This window comes from Symphodus melops (assembly GCF_947650265.1).
Source record: "Symphodus melops genome assembly, chromosome: 18".
Lineage (NCBI taxonomy): Eukaryota > Metazoa > Chordata > Actinopteri > Labriformes > Labridae > Symphodus > Symphodus melops.
This window is the reverse complement of record NC_136708.1, coordinates 11,977,629-11,994,717: the sequence shown is the minus strand read 5'-3', so window position 1 is coordinate 11,994,717 and position 17,089 is coordinate 11,977,629. Positions and strand designations below refer to the sequence as shown.

Here is a 17,089-nt window from a genome sequence, read left to right as displayed (position 1 = left end):
TTGTGCATTGTTGTGGTGTTACACGACTGAAGCGTTTAATAATAATTGTGATCCAGACCGGATTCTTGGAACTCCCTCAACTATAGTTTGTATTTCTTCATCTGTCATTATGAGCACGAGCCTTCGTAATGTTGACTTTTTTTTCCAGGTGAAGAAGATGCAAAAAATAAAAATAAAAATAAATATATATATATATATATATATATATATATATATATATATATATATGGCTCTCTTCCTGCATGTCATTCCTCATTCATCTCTCTGTCCTAGATTTCTGACTCTGTCCACCGTCAGATAGATAAATAAAGGCATAAAAAGCCCCCCCCCCCCCAAAAAAAAATTAAAAATTAAAAATTAGGACAAAGAGTGAAAAGAAAATTGCAGCAACAAGAGAGCAGATTCATGAAGCATCGAAACCAGAGCAGACCAGCCTGTTGTCAGCAGCTTTAAGCAGCTGGCCATGAAGAGCCACTCGACTGTCTGCAGGTGACAGACGGAGCAGAGCAGAGTTTACTCAAACAAGCTGTGGAGAGAGAGAGAGAGAGAGAGAGAGAGAGAGAGAGAGGGCCGAGGCAGGGGCAGCATGAGGACAAACGTAGATGTCACAATACTGAATGTCACTTTGTCACTAAATGCCGCATGAACGAAGAAGTGTCCTGAAACGTTTATTTTCTACATTCTCCAGTCTTTTCGTTGGTGAACCACAGCGTCGGTACAGAAATAGTCGGCATGTTGAGCGAGGTTCAAACATGATATATAATAAAAAAAAATAAAATAAAAAAAAAAAGGTTAAAGAGTTCCCATATCATGGAGATGTAAAATGAGGGAGTTATTTGTTGACTCAAGTTCTCCCACTCACCCAATAACATGGAATTCATGAAACAGCGACACACGAATCAGTCAATATCTATTTGATCAAAACAGCGTGCAATGGCTTTCTGTGTTTGTGTTTGATTACAGTTCAACAATTCACACTTTAAAACTTTCAATATACAAGAAATGCATAAATACAAACATAAAACCGACATTAAGAAAAAAGAAAAAAAAGTCTAGGGTGTGTTTGACGTGACATCACAGAGGAAGATGGTTGTACAGGTCGAGGTGAGCTTGGATGTCTTTACAATTCAAATGCAATCATTAACAGTACATTAATACTAGCTCTGGAGTAGAAATACTGTGTTATGACTCTTCACGTTCTCTTGATAGACACTCATCATAGCATGTCAACAAGTGTCGATACATTTTTAAAACTTAAAAAAAAAAAAAAAAGGAGCTTATACAGTACGTGTTGAAGGTTAAGGCACACATAGTTTACACACATGCAGAATCCTCTTTCGCAAGGACCACATTTTATTTCACACCAAAGAGGATTAAAGACTAAATATAGACTTCATTTACGTTATCAAAGAAAAACACATTCTAACGTGAGCGATGCCAACCGGCTGTGCTTCTTCTCATAGTGTCTTTTGAATGTGGCGGTTTTATGAGAAGCGTGTGTGTGTGTGTGTGAAGCAGAGCTACAAATGACCAACGGCTGAAATGCAGACCACATTGATCCCTCTTTAGCCGGCTTTGGCTGCCATGTTTGTTCAATGTAAAGTCTAAACTTTACCCAGAGTAAGCCAAATACCAAATGTCGGTGTTGAGGTCGCAAAATAAAAAAACTGAAACGTACACAATCGCTGCGTGTGTGCGGTTTTTTTTTTCCACAGTGAACCCCTCCTATAAAAACCTAACAGTGTGAACCTAGAGTGCAATGTGTGAGGCAAAAAAGAGGTTATTGCTACCTATACTGGTATTAACCGTGGTGAGCATCAGCTGGGTTACATGTCCTGAACGTTGACAGTATTACTTTATTTGGACGCACAAGTCCAGGTCCTCTAAGTGCCTTCTCCTGCTCAGACTACAAATGTTACTCATTTCCTCCAGCATGGACCGTCTTTTACTTAATCCTTTTGTTCAGAAGTCCACCATCACCTGTCATACTTGCCCAGCTTCTTTGGATCTTTGCTCGGCATGCACCAGTCGTCGGCCTCTGTGCTGGTCTGGTAATGCCGCAGTGCGGACTTGTTGAAAACAGGAAGTCTCTCCACTGACTCTGACGACAAGGCCTTAATCACCAAACAGAAGGAAACACAGTGTGGAGTCAGGTACAGTTGCTTTCTCACACAGAGATGGAGTGAAGACTCGGTGCTTAAGTAGAGAGACGAGTGTGTGGAGTGGGTCAGCACGATAAGAAGACTGTAAGAAATATGATTAACTGAGCAGCCCGAATTTGGAGGTTGTGTTTGTCTCACCTTCAAGTATATGACAGCTGATGTGCCATAACCCTCCATAGAGTAGAGCTGCAGGTCTCCCTGGAAGTACTTGGCGTACAGACGGGAGATCGGGAGGCCATATCCAAAACCAGCCTGCAGGAAAGCGAGCGAGGAAGAGGACCAATAAAGTGAGTTTTCACACTCTCCACTCTATCTGGCGAGTTAGCTAACACGCTGAAAAAGCAGAGACTAGAGATGGTCTTCGAGTGGTTACAGTTGAATCCACTGAAATGTTCCTGACTGCATTCCTCTTTGCGAGCCTCTCATGAGGTTTAGAATTTCTCTCTAAAGGCAGTTTGAAACAGCACAGAAACAGGTTTCTGAACATTTCCTTAAAACAACAAAAAGCAGGCCTTAAGTCTTGGGAGATAATTGTGCTGACTGACAAAGACTTGTGCTGCGAAGTGCTACAAGGTTTAGTCTCACCAGTGGTGCATTGCGAGAGTTATCTTCGTGCACCGGACTAGGAGCCGTGGAGTACATGTAGCTGAACAGACGCTCAATCTTCCTCATCGGGACTCCGCCTCCTCTGTCAGACATCTAACAATAAAGGAGAGATATGTTAGATTGACTGGAGTCCTCTCTTTGATTTAGCAGCAGGCTCGAGTTCAGCTATCTCTGTGTCCTCACTGAACCTTGATAGTGAGGTCTTCACTTCCCAGTGAGACTCGCACTTTGATCGGGGGCAGCGTGGGGCTCGTTTCATGGGTCTCCACTGTGGCTCTCATGGCGTTCTGACAGGAGAAGAACGAACGACGAGTTGAAAATGAAGTGAGAAAAACACACAGAGGAGAAAAAAACGTTTCAGGTGATTTGAGGACTGTACCTTAAAAAGCTCAAACAGCATGTGGTAGAGATGGGACGGCACGTAGACGATGTGGAGAGGCTGGCCGGGGTTCTTGGCTGTAGAATAAAAAAAACAGAAATAAAAATGTATGAGCCTGAAACCCTGACTCCATGTTCGAACAAGTCTTTTCAACACCAGCTGATAAAAGATTAGAACTGTAAACTGAAAGAGCCCATGTCATCCTTTAGATTTATAGTTAAGTCATTATCTGCCAGAACATGCTGTCTGACAATAAATGTTCTGACTGATGTGCTGCATGGAAATGAGCTTTTAAAAATGATTCATCGATACATTTATAAGAGGACCGTCACATTTGTTCTACTAAGTTACATATTTTATAAAAACATACAGCAGAAGAGTCGGGGGTTTTTTTTATATGGGGAAATCATACTTCAAAAAGTCTTCAATACCGTCCAAACGTAGAATTCCTGCTAAATGTATACTCATGATCAAATAAAGCTTTTTCTGTTTTCATCTGCTTTGGTTGTCACATTCTCTGTAAACTAAAGAACAACAGGCGTGGAAATCAAAGGATGCACTGTAACACTATTATCACACAGCGATTCTAGGACGATATCGCAGTTAAACGAGTTAAAAGTGATCTATCACGTCTGATTCAGTGAAGATGTAAAAATGTAAAGTGCAGGATTAATGTGTCTGTTCTCTTTTTCAGTGTCACCCCTCATCTCGCGTCATCCTTTGACTTCTTTTCACTCGTCGGACATTAACAGTCCATCTTCTGTTTTCCAGTTGTCAACTTCTTCTTTGGCCATTTCGTTTCATGTCATAAGCACCGCTGTGACGAGTCATGGAGTGGTGTATAGGTAGGTCTGGTGATCTTTGGGCGTTTCACGATTCGATTCGATTAGATTTCGATTCTTGGGGTCACGAATCGATAGAGAATCTATTTTTTGGATTCCTGAATTCATGATTCAAAGTCTCCTTTTGGACGAGAACATTCTTCAGGACGTACTCCAGTCATCTGTGAGACTGGTTAGCTTTCTTGCTGCTCCATTTGGCATTCTACTTAGTTAAAGAATCTAGCGTTAGCACTAAGCAGGGAGTAACTGATTAGCCCCAAAAAAATCCATCTATTGAAGTTATGAATTAATTTAAAATCTCAGAAAATAATCATTTAGATTTTGACTTCAATCAATTGTTTCCCACTGTATTTGTTTTTCAAGAAAATACTGCAGTTTGGCATTAGTGATAACTGTATCACAGGAGTCAGGAGGACAATTAACTGCTGTATCGATATTTTGTTTCACTCCTACTCTGCAAAGTTCAGACTGATGTTTTAAAGCAGGAAATGTTGAGGTGGAACAAAAATCTCTCCAAATAAAAACATTTGGGTTGTTCAGTGTCACGTACAATTAATTTCACTAATCTCCATATCAGGAGAGGTCAGGTAATACTGCTCACACAGCATCTTTGACGTCTCGTAGGCGTCTACACAGGGAGACACAAAGAAACAACGTGTGTGGTTACTGTTGACCATGACAAATAAAAGAAACAGGGATGCAAGTCATGCTAAACAGAGAACACAAGAACAAACATCCGGGGGAAACCTTTACACGATGTTCAAAAGGAACGTTTCTGACAGCCATGATGAAATATTTTCACTTCCTTATCTGTATGCTGACTCGCAAAAAGTTGGATCTTTAAAGGTCAAACAGAGGTAAATCCGGTGGTGGAAAATAGATAACAAGTCCAGCATGTGTGCAAGTGTGTTTGAAAGTGAGTGTATGTGTATGTGTATTTAGATGACTTATTACCTTTTACAACTTCCACAACGTCACAGCTGGGGTCAATGCTACCGATGTGTTTAGGATGGGCTGGGTTCACACTGCCTTCGAAGATTAATGCTACAGAGCACAATGCAACAAATGTCTGTGACTCAAACACACACATGTCCAAAGACAGAGACACAATTCAATGTTCATAGATGTAATGTTAATGTTCAATCACGTACTACTGTAAATAGATAGAAAGTTTAGTGAGTTCACTTCAGCTAGACATGACAAAACAAGATAGATGAACATTTATTGGTGATTGAACTAAACTAAAGACTAAAAAAAATAAAAAATATATAAAATAAAAAATCTGTGCATCGTCACCACTTTCAGTTCAATTTGAAGACTTAATCTTTGCGAGTGAGGAACTGTGTTGATTAACTCACAGTCAATCACAGAGTGCTATACTGACTGTGCTGGTTCATGAGCATGCGTGTGGAGATGCGGCTCATGTAGAAGCGATCCAGGAAGTACTGGACATTCTGGTTGGTGACGGGGTCCACACCAAAGGTGTCCTTGTACTCCGTCACGCCCTGAGCCATGGTGGGCACCACGTTGTTGTGCCTGTTTCGGACGTTCACCAGAGTCTGCGTGAAGCTGAGGAGGAGTGGTTGGACAGGCTGTTTAATGTCAGGGTATCTATACATGAGCATGCATGGCATTGGAAACAAATGTCTGCTAAACATAGGACACTGCTGTGAGTCTGCATAACAACAGGGCTGGGAACACTTATTATGAACATATCTCAAAATTCTATTTTGGAAATCTTAAAGGACCAATCTTAAAGGATGCAAGATATTTACTGAATGAAATCATAATATGAACTAACTATAGAGACATTAAGGAAACATGCTTTGTTGAAGAGCAGGCTTCTCTGACAACAATGCAGCAGCCAATATTTTCTCCTAAGTTTCACCCCCACACAGCACTTTTGCCCCTTGCCCCTCGGTTTCCTGGCAAACAGCAAACAATACTGTAGGTGTTGCAGCGATGGAAGTGGACATGTCAACTTTTTTAGATAAAACTTATTCTACCCAACCTAAAAAGCATCGACATTTTTCGAATTCGATTCACGAGCAGAAACGTGGTAAAACTAGGATAAATACTGGAGATGCAGAGCTGGCTAAACACTGAAGCTTCAGTGTCCATGACATGGCAAGCTGCATGCACATAGACTCTAGGGAGCCGGAAAGGGGGGGGGGGGTGGTCTGTTTAAATTCTCAACAGTTTAGAATTTGGACTGCAGTACCCTTTTGAAATGCTAGGTGTCAGAGTGACATACTGGTCCTTTAATGAGAACTTACATGACATTCGTTGCCCATGCTTGCACAAACCAGGCTTCTTAGGATGCAACATTAGTTGAAAAAAAAAGAAAACCCAACTGATCCAAGCAAATACATTCATTCTTTTGTATGTATTCTTTGATTAAAGTGTCCTTATTGAGAATAAAATACTTAACACGCATCACTGCCTATTATTGTTTACTTACTGAAAGTAGTCAAACAGATAACCCTATTTATTTGAAGCGTTACTGGGTCCAATGGTTTATTGTGTTTATTTGTTAGGGTCCCCATTCGCTGTATTCGAGAGCTCAGCTATTCTTCCTGGGGTCCACACTCCACGGGGGCTGCAACATTGTTGCTAAATATAATCATTAGACCATGCTGTGGACATTAACTGATCGTGGCCTTTAGAGCAAGACTTTCAGAATCTTTCAGAACTCAAATCAAAGTAAGTGCACCTGGGACAGATGTTTTCAAGACAGGCAACGTTTAGGACAATCTTGGCTTTGCAGTTTGAGGTGGATTAGGTTAGTTTCAGCTGATTACAAATAATACAGATTTAGCGGATTAGCGCTGTTAGTTGTCAGATAATGAGCAAACAGAAATGTTTATGGAAACAAAATGACGAGTTGACAAGACAGAGAATCTTTTCAGGCCGACGACTCAACACATGCGTTAAAAATGACTTACTTTGTCAGGACTTCCTTATCATCCGGATCTTTTTCTAAAAAATCTACAAGCTCCAACAAACTCTGAGAGTACCTGTCGGACACAAAAGCACACATCTGAAGCTTTAGGCCATTATATTTCTTCGTGACAGAATGATAAAGAAGCTACAGAGCTTACATTAAAGGTCTGTGTTTGAGGCATACATAAACTAATGTGTTTAAAAACCGTGTACATGCTTCAATAACTTCCACATGACGCGCATTACACTGTCTCCTCTATAGAAAGGAGTTACTTGTTGTTTTTTTGAACACAGACTATCCGTAGTTCAGTTGATGTGAAAGACTGGAGTTCTGAGCTCATTGAATCACACTCCCTCGCGCTGCCTGTGCCGCTGCAGGAAAACTGGGTGAAAGGTGACAGCAGTGTTTGTGGCTCTCGTTGCTCCACGTCTGCTTCTTTTGTACCTTTACTGACCTTCCGCTCTCAAACTTCAAGTCGCGTCTCGCCATTCACACACACACACCTTGAGGTGTACCCTTTTGCAGCTGCTAACTTCATAAGGAAGTCAGAACTGAAAGGAGGCACCGCCGCTTGTTAACAACAACTCGAAGCAGTGTGACCGATAAACTGTTTCTGCTGGCGTCCAAAAGAGAAGCAGCAGTGGGAAGAGAAAGTCACAGTACAAGAGGTGCATGTCCAAATATAGATATTACTGTGACTCTTGTGAAAAGAGTGGGTTGTGTGTGTGTGTGTTGGGGGGGGGGGGGGGGTAATGACCTAATTGTTAACATGACTTGAACACCTAAGAGAACCCTCATGTTGTCATAAACTGCACGTCCAGGGAGCGTTACGTTATCGTGACAGGTAAAAATGGTACGAGTCATTTTGCCAAGCAGCTTAAAGGAGCGGACAGACTTGAACGCCTTTCACTCAACAGCACCCTCAGTGTTTGAAGCCGTTCACTCTATACGGCATAAAGAAAACATCACGTGCGTTCACACTGATTTACACATGCTGGTAAGACTCTGTCCTAGGGTTTTGACCACAAACATGCCGCATCTTTACGGTACAACAACTTATAAGGGCCTGGTACAAGATATTGACGTGAAAACAGCCTTATTACATTAGCCTGTATGCGAGTGTGACAAAGATCTCCCTGTGAAGCTGGCTTCCTGATTAACAGCACGCAGCCGTGGGGATGCTCAGAGAGCAGCTGAGCGAGGCAGGAGGGCCTTTGACACAGAGAAGACTAAACCTAAGATGACCCCCGACAACTTCAAGAGCAATAGTCTCATCGTATCCATGAGTGTGATTCTGTTAGCAGAAGAAATGATTGAAATCCAAGTGTTAAATTGCAGATCTGTGGGTCTATTTAATATTTGTGGTAACAATCGCACAAGTTGGAAGACAGAGGAAGTATGCTCTGATAGAGGAAAAAAAGGGGAGGTGGTGTAAAGGAGCCAGATGCTACTGTTTCATGATAATCCACTGCTGAGATAAGTCCCTGTACAACCACGCGTTGGAAAGACAAACATTAAATTAAAACAAAGTTATCGTAGGACTCTCTGGGTACAGATTTTGGTGCACTCAATTGGTGTTGAATACTCAGTTAATATTTGATCTGTCTTAGCGTTTGACGGCAGACACATATCCACAGTAGGGCGGTGGCGTAGAGATCCTACCAGCTTGTGAGGAGCTTTAAGGATGGAGTGTTTAGGAGCTTGTCAGGGAGGTAATCAATTTCCTTCATGATGTTGGCGAGCCTGACAGGAAGCTCCTGCCGCAGGAATACAAACGAGGTCTTCTCACATGCATTGGCTGAGCCTGCAGTCACATGAGGGACAGAGACAGGAAAAAAAAACAGTGACCTACTGACCTTACAAAGACATTCAAACTCAGAGGGAAGAGTGTCAAGGACTCTTTGAGATCAATGTCTTCTCCTTGAACATTGTGGAGACAAAATACCACGGTGTGAAAGTTATGCCTAATAAGAAGTCAAATGAGAACTACATGTGCTTTTTGTCGTGTTGGTTATTGTAAGGACCAATTTCTTAGATCAAGTGATCAAAACAAAAGATGTCATTTCACAATCAATGAGAGACACTTTTAGGAGGTATTAAAAGCTGCACTCACATGTATATTTTTTTAAAGTTGTGACTACAGTAGCTGTTTGTGAACAAACTTTATACTGGAAAAAAAAGTCAGCTGTCACCGCACACAAAAGAAAACAACGTGAGCTGTGCAGCTGCTGCCATGTGAGGACAGAATGAGGTAACACGTCCAATGTCCGAGAACAAAAATCAATACAACGGGGAGACACTTACCAAAGTCAATGAATTGCTTCATAGACAAGGGAGAGGGGGAGAACTTAGAAAACCTGTCCACTTGTCTCGGTATCCCAGCAACGGAGCCATTTTTCAGCAGAAACTGAGCGAACTTCATGTTTTCTCTCTCAGTCGGTTTGAGACGGTCAGAGAATAACAGACACACACTGTCCTCTCTTTTCTCCACCACGGTCCAGCACCTGGTCCACTGTTTTAGCTAGCGAGGCTACAAAAACAAGCTCGACGACGTTGCTACAAGAGAGCCCTGGTTACATTAGCTAACATCTCTCAGGATGCCGGATGCCCCCTTGTTGATTCCCTTGAACAATTCTCCTCTCATCTTCGCAAGTTGTTAAATGTCCTTCAAAATGCAACTTCCAGGGCCGAGAGTGACGTGTTGTTGTTGGGCGGGAAGAAGAAGGGATTGGCATTAAAATCAACCAATGAGAGCCGAGATACAGTCTACGGATACATTTAACATGAGAGTATGTCATAGACTGTAAATATTACGAGTATGTGTCAGAAAATAAAGGGGTTTATTAAAGAGAAATTGTTACACAAGAGCAATTGTAATAGAAAATCAGCTGAATAAAGTTGAATTAGGGTGTAGTTAGGAAACAATCGAGTAGGGTGAGTAATACAATTTATAATCTCACTGAGTCTTTCCTTGATCTTTACAAACTAAAAAAAGGAACAAGGCAGGAATTTATGACCGACCAGACGTGCAATAAGAAGTGAATATTAGTTTTATGTAGAATAAAAAACAATGCGTCATTGTGCATGTAGTAGATGTGTTCAGGTCTAAAAAAGAAAGGGATGATTATCCTAATCAGATTATTACATTAAATATGGAAAATAGAATGTATAATGTCAGCTGTAAAATCAACTAATGCTTTGTTCAAAAGATTTCTTCCCACTGGATTAAATGAGAAAAAAAGGTTAGGCTAATGCAATAAAGTGAGTAAATAGAAGACAGCAAAAAAAACAAAAACAAAACATGATGAAGTTTCTTTTTGCTTCTCTGGGAACATGACCTCAATGTGTGGTTGGGGAGTAGACATATGATTGTTCTATGAACTGAAGACATTTTGATTAGCCTGTATGAACAAAAACAATCTAACAGGGTGCTGGTTAAGGTGGATGGTGCACTTATTATTAAACATTAGATATTAGCTTCTTTTTTTTTGTTAAATTGGGGTCATACACTTTTAACAACTCTGCCACACTTCCCGCAATGAGTCCTGTTTCAGTTTTTTTTTTGCAGCAGCAATAATCCTAATATTATTTGTGCGAACAGTTAAAATGGGACGTCTCTTGCATTAAAATATAAATCTAGCCTAAAATCGCAAAACATAGTTAACAGAATTATTTATGGGACATGAACTAAACACACAACACATGTTAAATCCACATGTAAGATCTGTTCCCTTGACTAAATTTTTTCAAGTTTTTCAAGTTTTCTTTTCACTCACGCACTCCTCTAAACGGCCACTAGATGGCGACGTTGCGAAAGCCATGAGATGCTGACAGCGCGTGTCAAAGAGGAGGTGGGATTTCCTCTCCTCCTCCTGAACATCATCATCTGCTCCTCCTAGGGATGTGTTGGCGTGCGATGCACCTGCTTGATGTATTATTTGGAATATAGGACCGCTAAAATGTTTTATTTAAACCAGTGTCATCAATAGCAAACGCGACAAGGGTCCAGAGAAACCTTGGTTCTGTTGGTTTGTTGTTCAGGATGTGTTGACTTTTTTTTTTGTGGTCGGGGTGCAGCAGTGAGACAGCATCTTTACCGGGTGACACATCATTATCAGTACGAGTGGATAAGGTATGAGTGACCAATAAGAGATAGAGGTAGATCATTTATTCGGGTCTACATTTTGTATCGTATTCACAGAAAGGCATTTGAACGTATTTACGTTAGTACGAGTGTGTGACTAGCTAGCTGCCTTTTTGCCCAGCTAACGTCAGATATCAAACATTAGCTCTTCTCTCCTTTCTGTAATGCATGCATTTGTGCATAATGTCAGCTCCTTTGTTTACTATTATCCTTATAAGATTTAACAACACACATTGTGAACGCTCTGTGTGTTGTGAAGCCCCTGGGGTCAAGTGCCATCTATTCGTGCGCATTGTCTCAGATGTGACTGTGGCCTTTTACTCAGCAAATAATTAGGATGCAGATTTCTATAAATAGTTTGCAGCTCCCCAACGTCGTCAGTGGGCCCAGATCAAGATCTAACCATATAACAGTAGCTGCATGCAGTCTGTATTGTAATACTAATATGTTTAAACTAATTCAATTTAAAAAAGGATTCTGCTGGATGTTATTGCAGACGTTTTAGCTTTACAACAGTGTTAAAGGGGACATATTATCCTCAGTGTCCACCTTTTCAAACAGTCCCATGTGCTCTAACTGAAACATCTGTGCTGTGCTTTGGTCCAAATATAACATGAATCAAGCACCAGAGGAGGTTTGTGACCCCGTAGAAACCAGCTCTCTCAGAACGCTACGTTTTGGTGTGTGTGTGTCTTTAAATGAGACCAACTGAGTTTCCCCAGTAGACGTCACTCCTCTGTAGAGACAATAAAAATGTGCAAAAGTAATCTTGTGATGTCACAAACTGAGAACATTTGAAACAGAGCATTGTTCTTTGTGTGGTAAGACTTATGCAGACCACAAACAAAGGACTGGATGGATTTTTTTAAATTTTGTGGGTCAGTAGACACCAGACCAATAAATGATCAAAAACACTGTCAAAGTGGATTTTTCATAATGCAGTTTGTCCCCTTTAAGAATATTCCATTGGAAAATAAACCCCAACGATAATTAATAGGAATCTGATGGTTGAAGTAGCTCGGCTACAAATAGGTGTCATCCAGTAGTGACAGTGCGTTTGTCAAAGTTAAGGTGGTTATAGCTTCTGACCTTGTATGGGTGAATTGTATATCTATAAACTGTCACACCCAGTGCGGCTAACAGAAAGAACCCATACTTTTCTTTATTGTTTCATGTAACAATGAAATCAGAGCATATTGTGAACGCGTCAAATGTAATTCATTCCTGCTTGATCCCTCTGCCTTGAAGCCCCAAAGGACACCATGTCAGACAAAAGTGATCTCAAAGCAGAGCTGGAGCGCAAGAAGCAGCGCCTTGCCCAAATCAGGGAAGAAAAAAAGAGAAAGGAGGAGGAGAGGAAGAAGAAAGAGGTAAGGAAGAAAGTGAGTCAATCCACGCACCTGGCACTCATTCTGTACTGCACTCTAGTGTGTATTGTTAGTGTGTTTGATTGCTTTTTGTCAGGCCATTACGCATAACAGGCCGAGGTTGTGTGTGTCCATACGTGCATACATTCATCTGTTTATGTGCAGAAGGTCAGTGTTGGACTTCTTGATCAAAATGCGTATGTACTAAATGTTTGCATGACTATACTTCATTAGTTAATGATAGGTAAGATAACCCCCACCCCCATCTACCCCGAGCAGGCTGAGGGTCAACAGAAGAGAGAAATGACCCCAGAAGATTCCGACTTGGACCGTAAGCGCAGAGAGACCGAGGCCCTCCTACAGAGCATTGGCATCTCCCCGGAGCCTCCACTAGGTACATCACGCTCTTCAACTATACACGTCGAATAAATCCTTTTAAATCCTGCAGCTTGTCTTTCTCTGGTGATGTAGCTAATAAAGGTTTAGCTAAGTGTTACAACACCTTCAGGGGGTGACCCAGATTGGTCTAAATCGACTCCAAATCTGATAGATGACTGCAGAAAGCCTTCTCAGGGACCCTTTCATGGTTGGAAAGAATTGTCACCTGACTTAAGATGAACCCAGTAACTTACTGTATGGATAATTTCCAAAAAGAGATAGATATTAATCCACCTAGCTACATAAGAACTACAATTTACAGTTGGACTACCAGTATTTATTCTTTTTTTTTTTGTATATCAGATGAAACTTTTCTTAATTCAAGTTGTTTCCATCATTTTTTTTTCATGATTTCTTCGATTTAGAAAAAAAACCCTCCTTTAAATCATTTTCTTCTGTCTCACTCTCATCGTATCTTGTTAGTTCACATAAATATTGTAATCCTCTAAAGTTAGCTTCATGTACTGTATAATGCCCTGATGCATTTAAAAAACAAACTATTCTGTTACTCTTGTCCATGTTTGCATGAGAAGTGCAGCTTGTGTCCCCAGGGTGTCGTGCCACTCTCATCCAGCTGTTGGAAACGCTGTTCTCTAGTGGTCGTACATTGTAAGAACACTTGAAAACTGGGTCTCTGCTAAGGCTTGTATTAGCTGCAAGTTTAAGAGAGTTTTAATTCATCTTCAAATTCAGCCTCTCGGTCCAGATTAGTCATTTTGTTTCACGTGTTTTAATCTGTCGCGTCCCATCATAGTTGCTTTATCTCTGCAGCCTTTAATGTTACATCCATGTTGGTTTTTTTTATTGTTCAGTGCCGACCCCTGTGTCCCCTTCCAAATCGGTGAGCACGCCCAGTGAGACCGGGAGCCAGGATTCAGTCGATGGAGCGGCAGCAAGCAGGTACTCCAAAATACTGGATTACATCCCAAAGACGAAGTACGCAGTCACTCCAGAAGTCACTTTCTGCCTTTACTCCCACATATGTAAAGAAATGAAACGCACCCCTTCCTCTACGTCAAACTAGAATAGTCACCAAGGAGACGAAGCCATGTTGCTGAAAAATGTTTCATATCTAAAGTTAATTTGGCTGTTTGATATTTATGGACACCTCTGACACATACTCTGTCTCTTCTCCTGTCAATGTCACAGCAGGTTTAGGTAAGGATGTGTGTCTCTGATGGTGAGGCTGTGGTGCCCTTCTTTTTTAGCCCATGTGTGTCAGTGGTCATGCCATAAGTGTGTTACTGTGTGTTGATGACCACTGCACAGCTGTACGACAGGTAGCTCTGAGAAGCTAAGTTCGAGCTAAGTCTCAGCTGTAGTGCAGTTGTGAAGTCGCCCCAGGACTACCTTTTCAACGCAGAGCCAAATGAGCGCGAGCCGGTGTGCGTGTGACGTGAGGGCAAAGTGACGAGATGTATCCTCAGTGCTCGTGTGTCGTGCACGCCCCTGCCTCTGTGCAACCTGTACATCTACGACACTTTATGTCCCGCATATGGCTGCTTTAGGGAAAGGGAAAGAGAGTGGTCATCAATTGCTTTCCATTTGTTTCTGATGGCAGCTGAGTGTGTAGGTGGGGTGTGTGTGACGCCCTGAGGTGGGGTCATTAAGAATGTCTTGTGCTGGTGTGACCTGGGGTGGAATTGGGGATATATTAGACTCTTGGCTCTTTTTGTTTAAAAAATAATAACAATAATAATACAAAAAAACTGGATTTGAATGTATCTTTGAGTTAGTTCCGATGCCTGCTGTGACCACTGTATTTGCTCCCCAAATCTGCCCGAGATCATAGCATGTCATTTTCAGCTTCTCCATCTGTGGCTGTGTATGTGTGTCCCTTCTTAGGTCAGGTTTCTCTAAAAACAAGTCCCAAGTACAGACTTTAAGGTAAGAATTTTCCCATCAAACCCAGGACCCCCCCCCCACACACACACACACACACACACACACACACACACACACACACACACACACCAACAGCGGTCTCAGACACCTTCCCCCTGCGTCTTTCTTTCCTCCGGTGACTTTCTGCCTGATGCCCCGCCCACCCCCTTAATGCCACCTCAAAGATTTCTGCTCGCATGAGTTGAGCCACAGAAGTAATTTGAGCTTCCACAGAGTTGACAATCTGCTGCTTAAAGTGTCATCCCTGTTACAGTAAAACAGCCGCTCTGTCAGGCTAAAGGAATACCTTGCCACTCTCGCCTGCCTGCTGCTGTGTTGCACTCGCTCCCTCTCTGATGGGCGTGTTCACCGGCCCTAAAAGGTATTATCAAAAAGTGTAGTGATGCTGGAAGTGTTGTGCTGTCACACTTGGCTTGACTACAGCATAACTTGCACATAAAGCTAGTTTTTATTTAGCTTCCACCCCTTAGGTATTAGCTTAGCAATGACGGCGGCGTTTTCCGTCACGATCATGCACAAATATTTTCAGCCCCGCGCAAAGTCATATTTGACTCGATTCACAGATGCTGTAAACATGTGAACACGTCAACTGCATGTTGCTGCTTTGGCTGTGAAGTAGAAGTCATTATTGCTGGATACATTGTTCGTGTTGTCATGTGCCATTGACGACATATTTACATGTGAAGCATCAAGACAAAAAGAATCCAGTCCAACACGAAGGAAGCACAAGGAGGTTTAGTAGATGGCGACCTGAAGAACACACGTGGGTAACAATTGGGTTCTGTGAATGATTGGACCGTCAGTGGAACGATTCCCTGCAGGGGTCCTCGGGTCAAATCCTTTTCCCACTGAAAACAATTATTATTGACCCCTCCTACTCACAACAATAGAGCATTCCATGGCCATAAATGTAAAGGTATTTTGATCTGGTCGATTCCTGGCACAAGACCAAGAAATCTATCACGAGAGATGAGCGCGAGATCTTTAAATAAATCCTATACATCGAAGTAAGAATGAAACATAACGTCTCCCTAATGTACAGCCCTCCCACGCTACATCCACTTATCTCAACGTATTTCCATCAACAGTGCCTGAACATAACTGGACGGGAATTTCCGTGTCAAGCTGTTCTCCAGATAAATGAGCTCGCGGGGTTTAGGGAGTGTGCGCGTTCATGTTTTAATGTGTGTTCGTTTGTGCACCGTTGATACTCGTGTGCAAGCGTCTGTTCCTGCTGGTAAACTCGCATGTCCTCTCTCTTGCCCCCCCCTGTTGGTGACATCAGGACCCTGCAGTGGGACACAGACCCCTCTGTGCTGCAGCTGCAGGCCGATTCCGAGCTTGGGTACGTCTTTCTCCTCTCCTCGACTAAAGAACATACTAAGTACCTTATTTGGCATGCATGTCACTTATTGTTTAAGTCATGTAGTTCACATGAGGGGTAAACCAATCTAACGGCCCAGTCATCTGAATGTTAAGCAACTTTTTTTTTTTTTTCTTCTGCTTAAGCAGAGGTCAAAAAGCTCCAGCAACACTTCCAGTATGAAGATCAACTTTTTCCACTTTGTTAAAGCGATACGTTTCGGCTTGTGTCCTTCATCAGGGTCAAGTTGATCTTCACACCACAAGAGCTTTCAGATCTCTTCAAGAAACTTTTTCTGCCACAGACATCTCTCACCCAGCGCTTTAAAACCTTGACGAACATGTCAATTCAATGTTCTGTTTGAAAGGACAGGTTTTGCTGTGATGACAAAAAAAAAAAAAAGGTAACAGGAGACTGTTGGGTTTTGTTTCCTCAGGCGCAGGATGCAGAGACTGGGGGCCTCAAAGATCACACAGGTGGACTTTCTTCCCAAAGAGGTGGTGGTTTACTGCAAGGAGACGCAGACGCCGCTCACAGCCCACCTGTCTGAAGGTGAGTGTTCGTCTGAACCGTCGGCTCACCTGGAGTCGATGGCTTGAGTCTGCTTTGAGGCGCTCTGAAGGTCACGCATGAGGCAGCAGAAGGTTTTCAGTCGCGCTGATTGTCCTCGTCGTGCGTCATGACTCTTTATGGATGTGTAGCGTCACGTGTGTGTGTGTGTGTGTGTGTGTGGTGTGTTTGTATTTTGTTGTCCTCAAGTTATTAAGCGTTAGATTGAACTTCAATATGTCTCTGCCTGGGAAAAATCAGGTCACACAACAAAATCCTGCATTTGTGTGTGTCTCTGTGTGTGTGTGTGTGTGTCTCATAAGTGGGTGTACTGAGCAGCGGTTGCTAAACACATCCATATGTTAGACACTGAAGCAAGCCCGCGCTGGA

The 17,089-nt window shown here is 42.1% G+C and overlaps 2 protein-coding genes across 8 annotated transcripts in view; one reads left to right on the top strand and one right to left on the bottom strand.

Moving 5' to 3' along the window:
• Positions 1-655: 655 nt before the first annotated feature.
• pdk4 (pyruvate dehydrogenase kinase, isozyme 4) lies at positions 656-9,733 on the bottom strand. Its single transcript, XM_079368920.1, has 11 exons — positions 9,238-9,733; positions 8,596-8,737; positions 6,935-7,006; positions 5,374-5,558; positions 4,944-5,033; positions 4,540-4,617; positions 3,148-3,224; positions 2,957-3,055; positions 2,748-2,861; positions 2,301-2,414; positions 656-2,114 (listed from the first exon to the last, which is right to left on the bottom strand). The coding sequence occupies exons 1-11, from the start codon at positions 9,353-9,355 to the stop codon at positions 1,977-1,979; spliced, it is 1,227 nt and encodes a 408-aa protein (XP_079225046.1). The 5' UTR covers positions 9,356-9,733; the 3' UTR covers positions 656-1,976.
• A 1,010-nt stretch (positions 9,734-10,743) lies between these two features.
• Positions 10,744-17,089, top strand: part of LOC306839826 (cytoplasmic dynein 1 intermediate chain 1-like) — a 39,681-nt gene continuing 33,335 nt past the window's right edge. Inside the window, exons 1-7 of one of the 7 annotated variants that reach the window (XM_079368735.1) lie at positions 10,744-11,065; positions 12,326-12,459; positions 12,721-12,838; positions 13,695-13,782; positions 14,728-14,769; positions 16,073-16,132; positions 16,587-16,702. In XM_079368735.1, the coding sequence (XP_079224861.1) occupies positions 12,340-12,459; positions 12,721-12,838; positions 13,695-13,782; positions 14,728-14,769; positions 16,073-16,132; positions 16,587-16,702 (544 nt within the window). In that variant the 5' untranslated portion in view covers positions 10,744-11,065; positions 12,326-12,339. Of the gene's footprint in view, positions 11,066-12,325; positions 12,460-12,535; positions 12,613-12,720; positions 12,839-13,694; positions 13,783-14,727; positions 14,770-16,072; positions 16,133-16,586; positions 16,703-17,089 lie in introns of those variants that run through there. The other 6 variants (XM_079368736.1, XM_079368737.1, XM_079368733.1 and 3 more) reach the window with 6 other exon arrangements.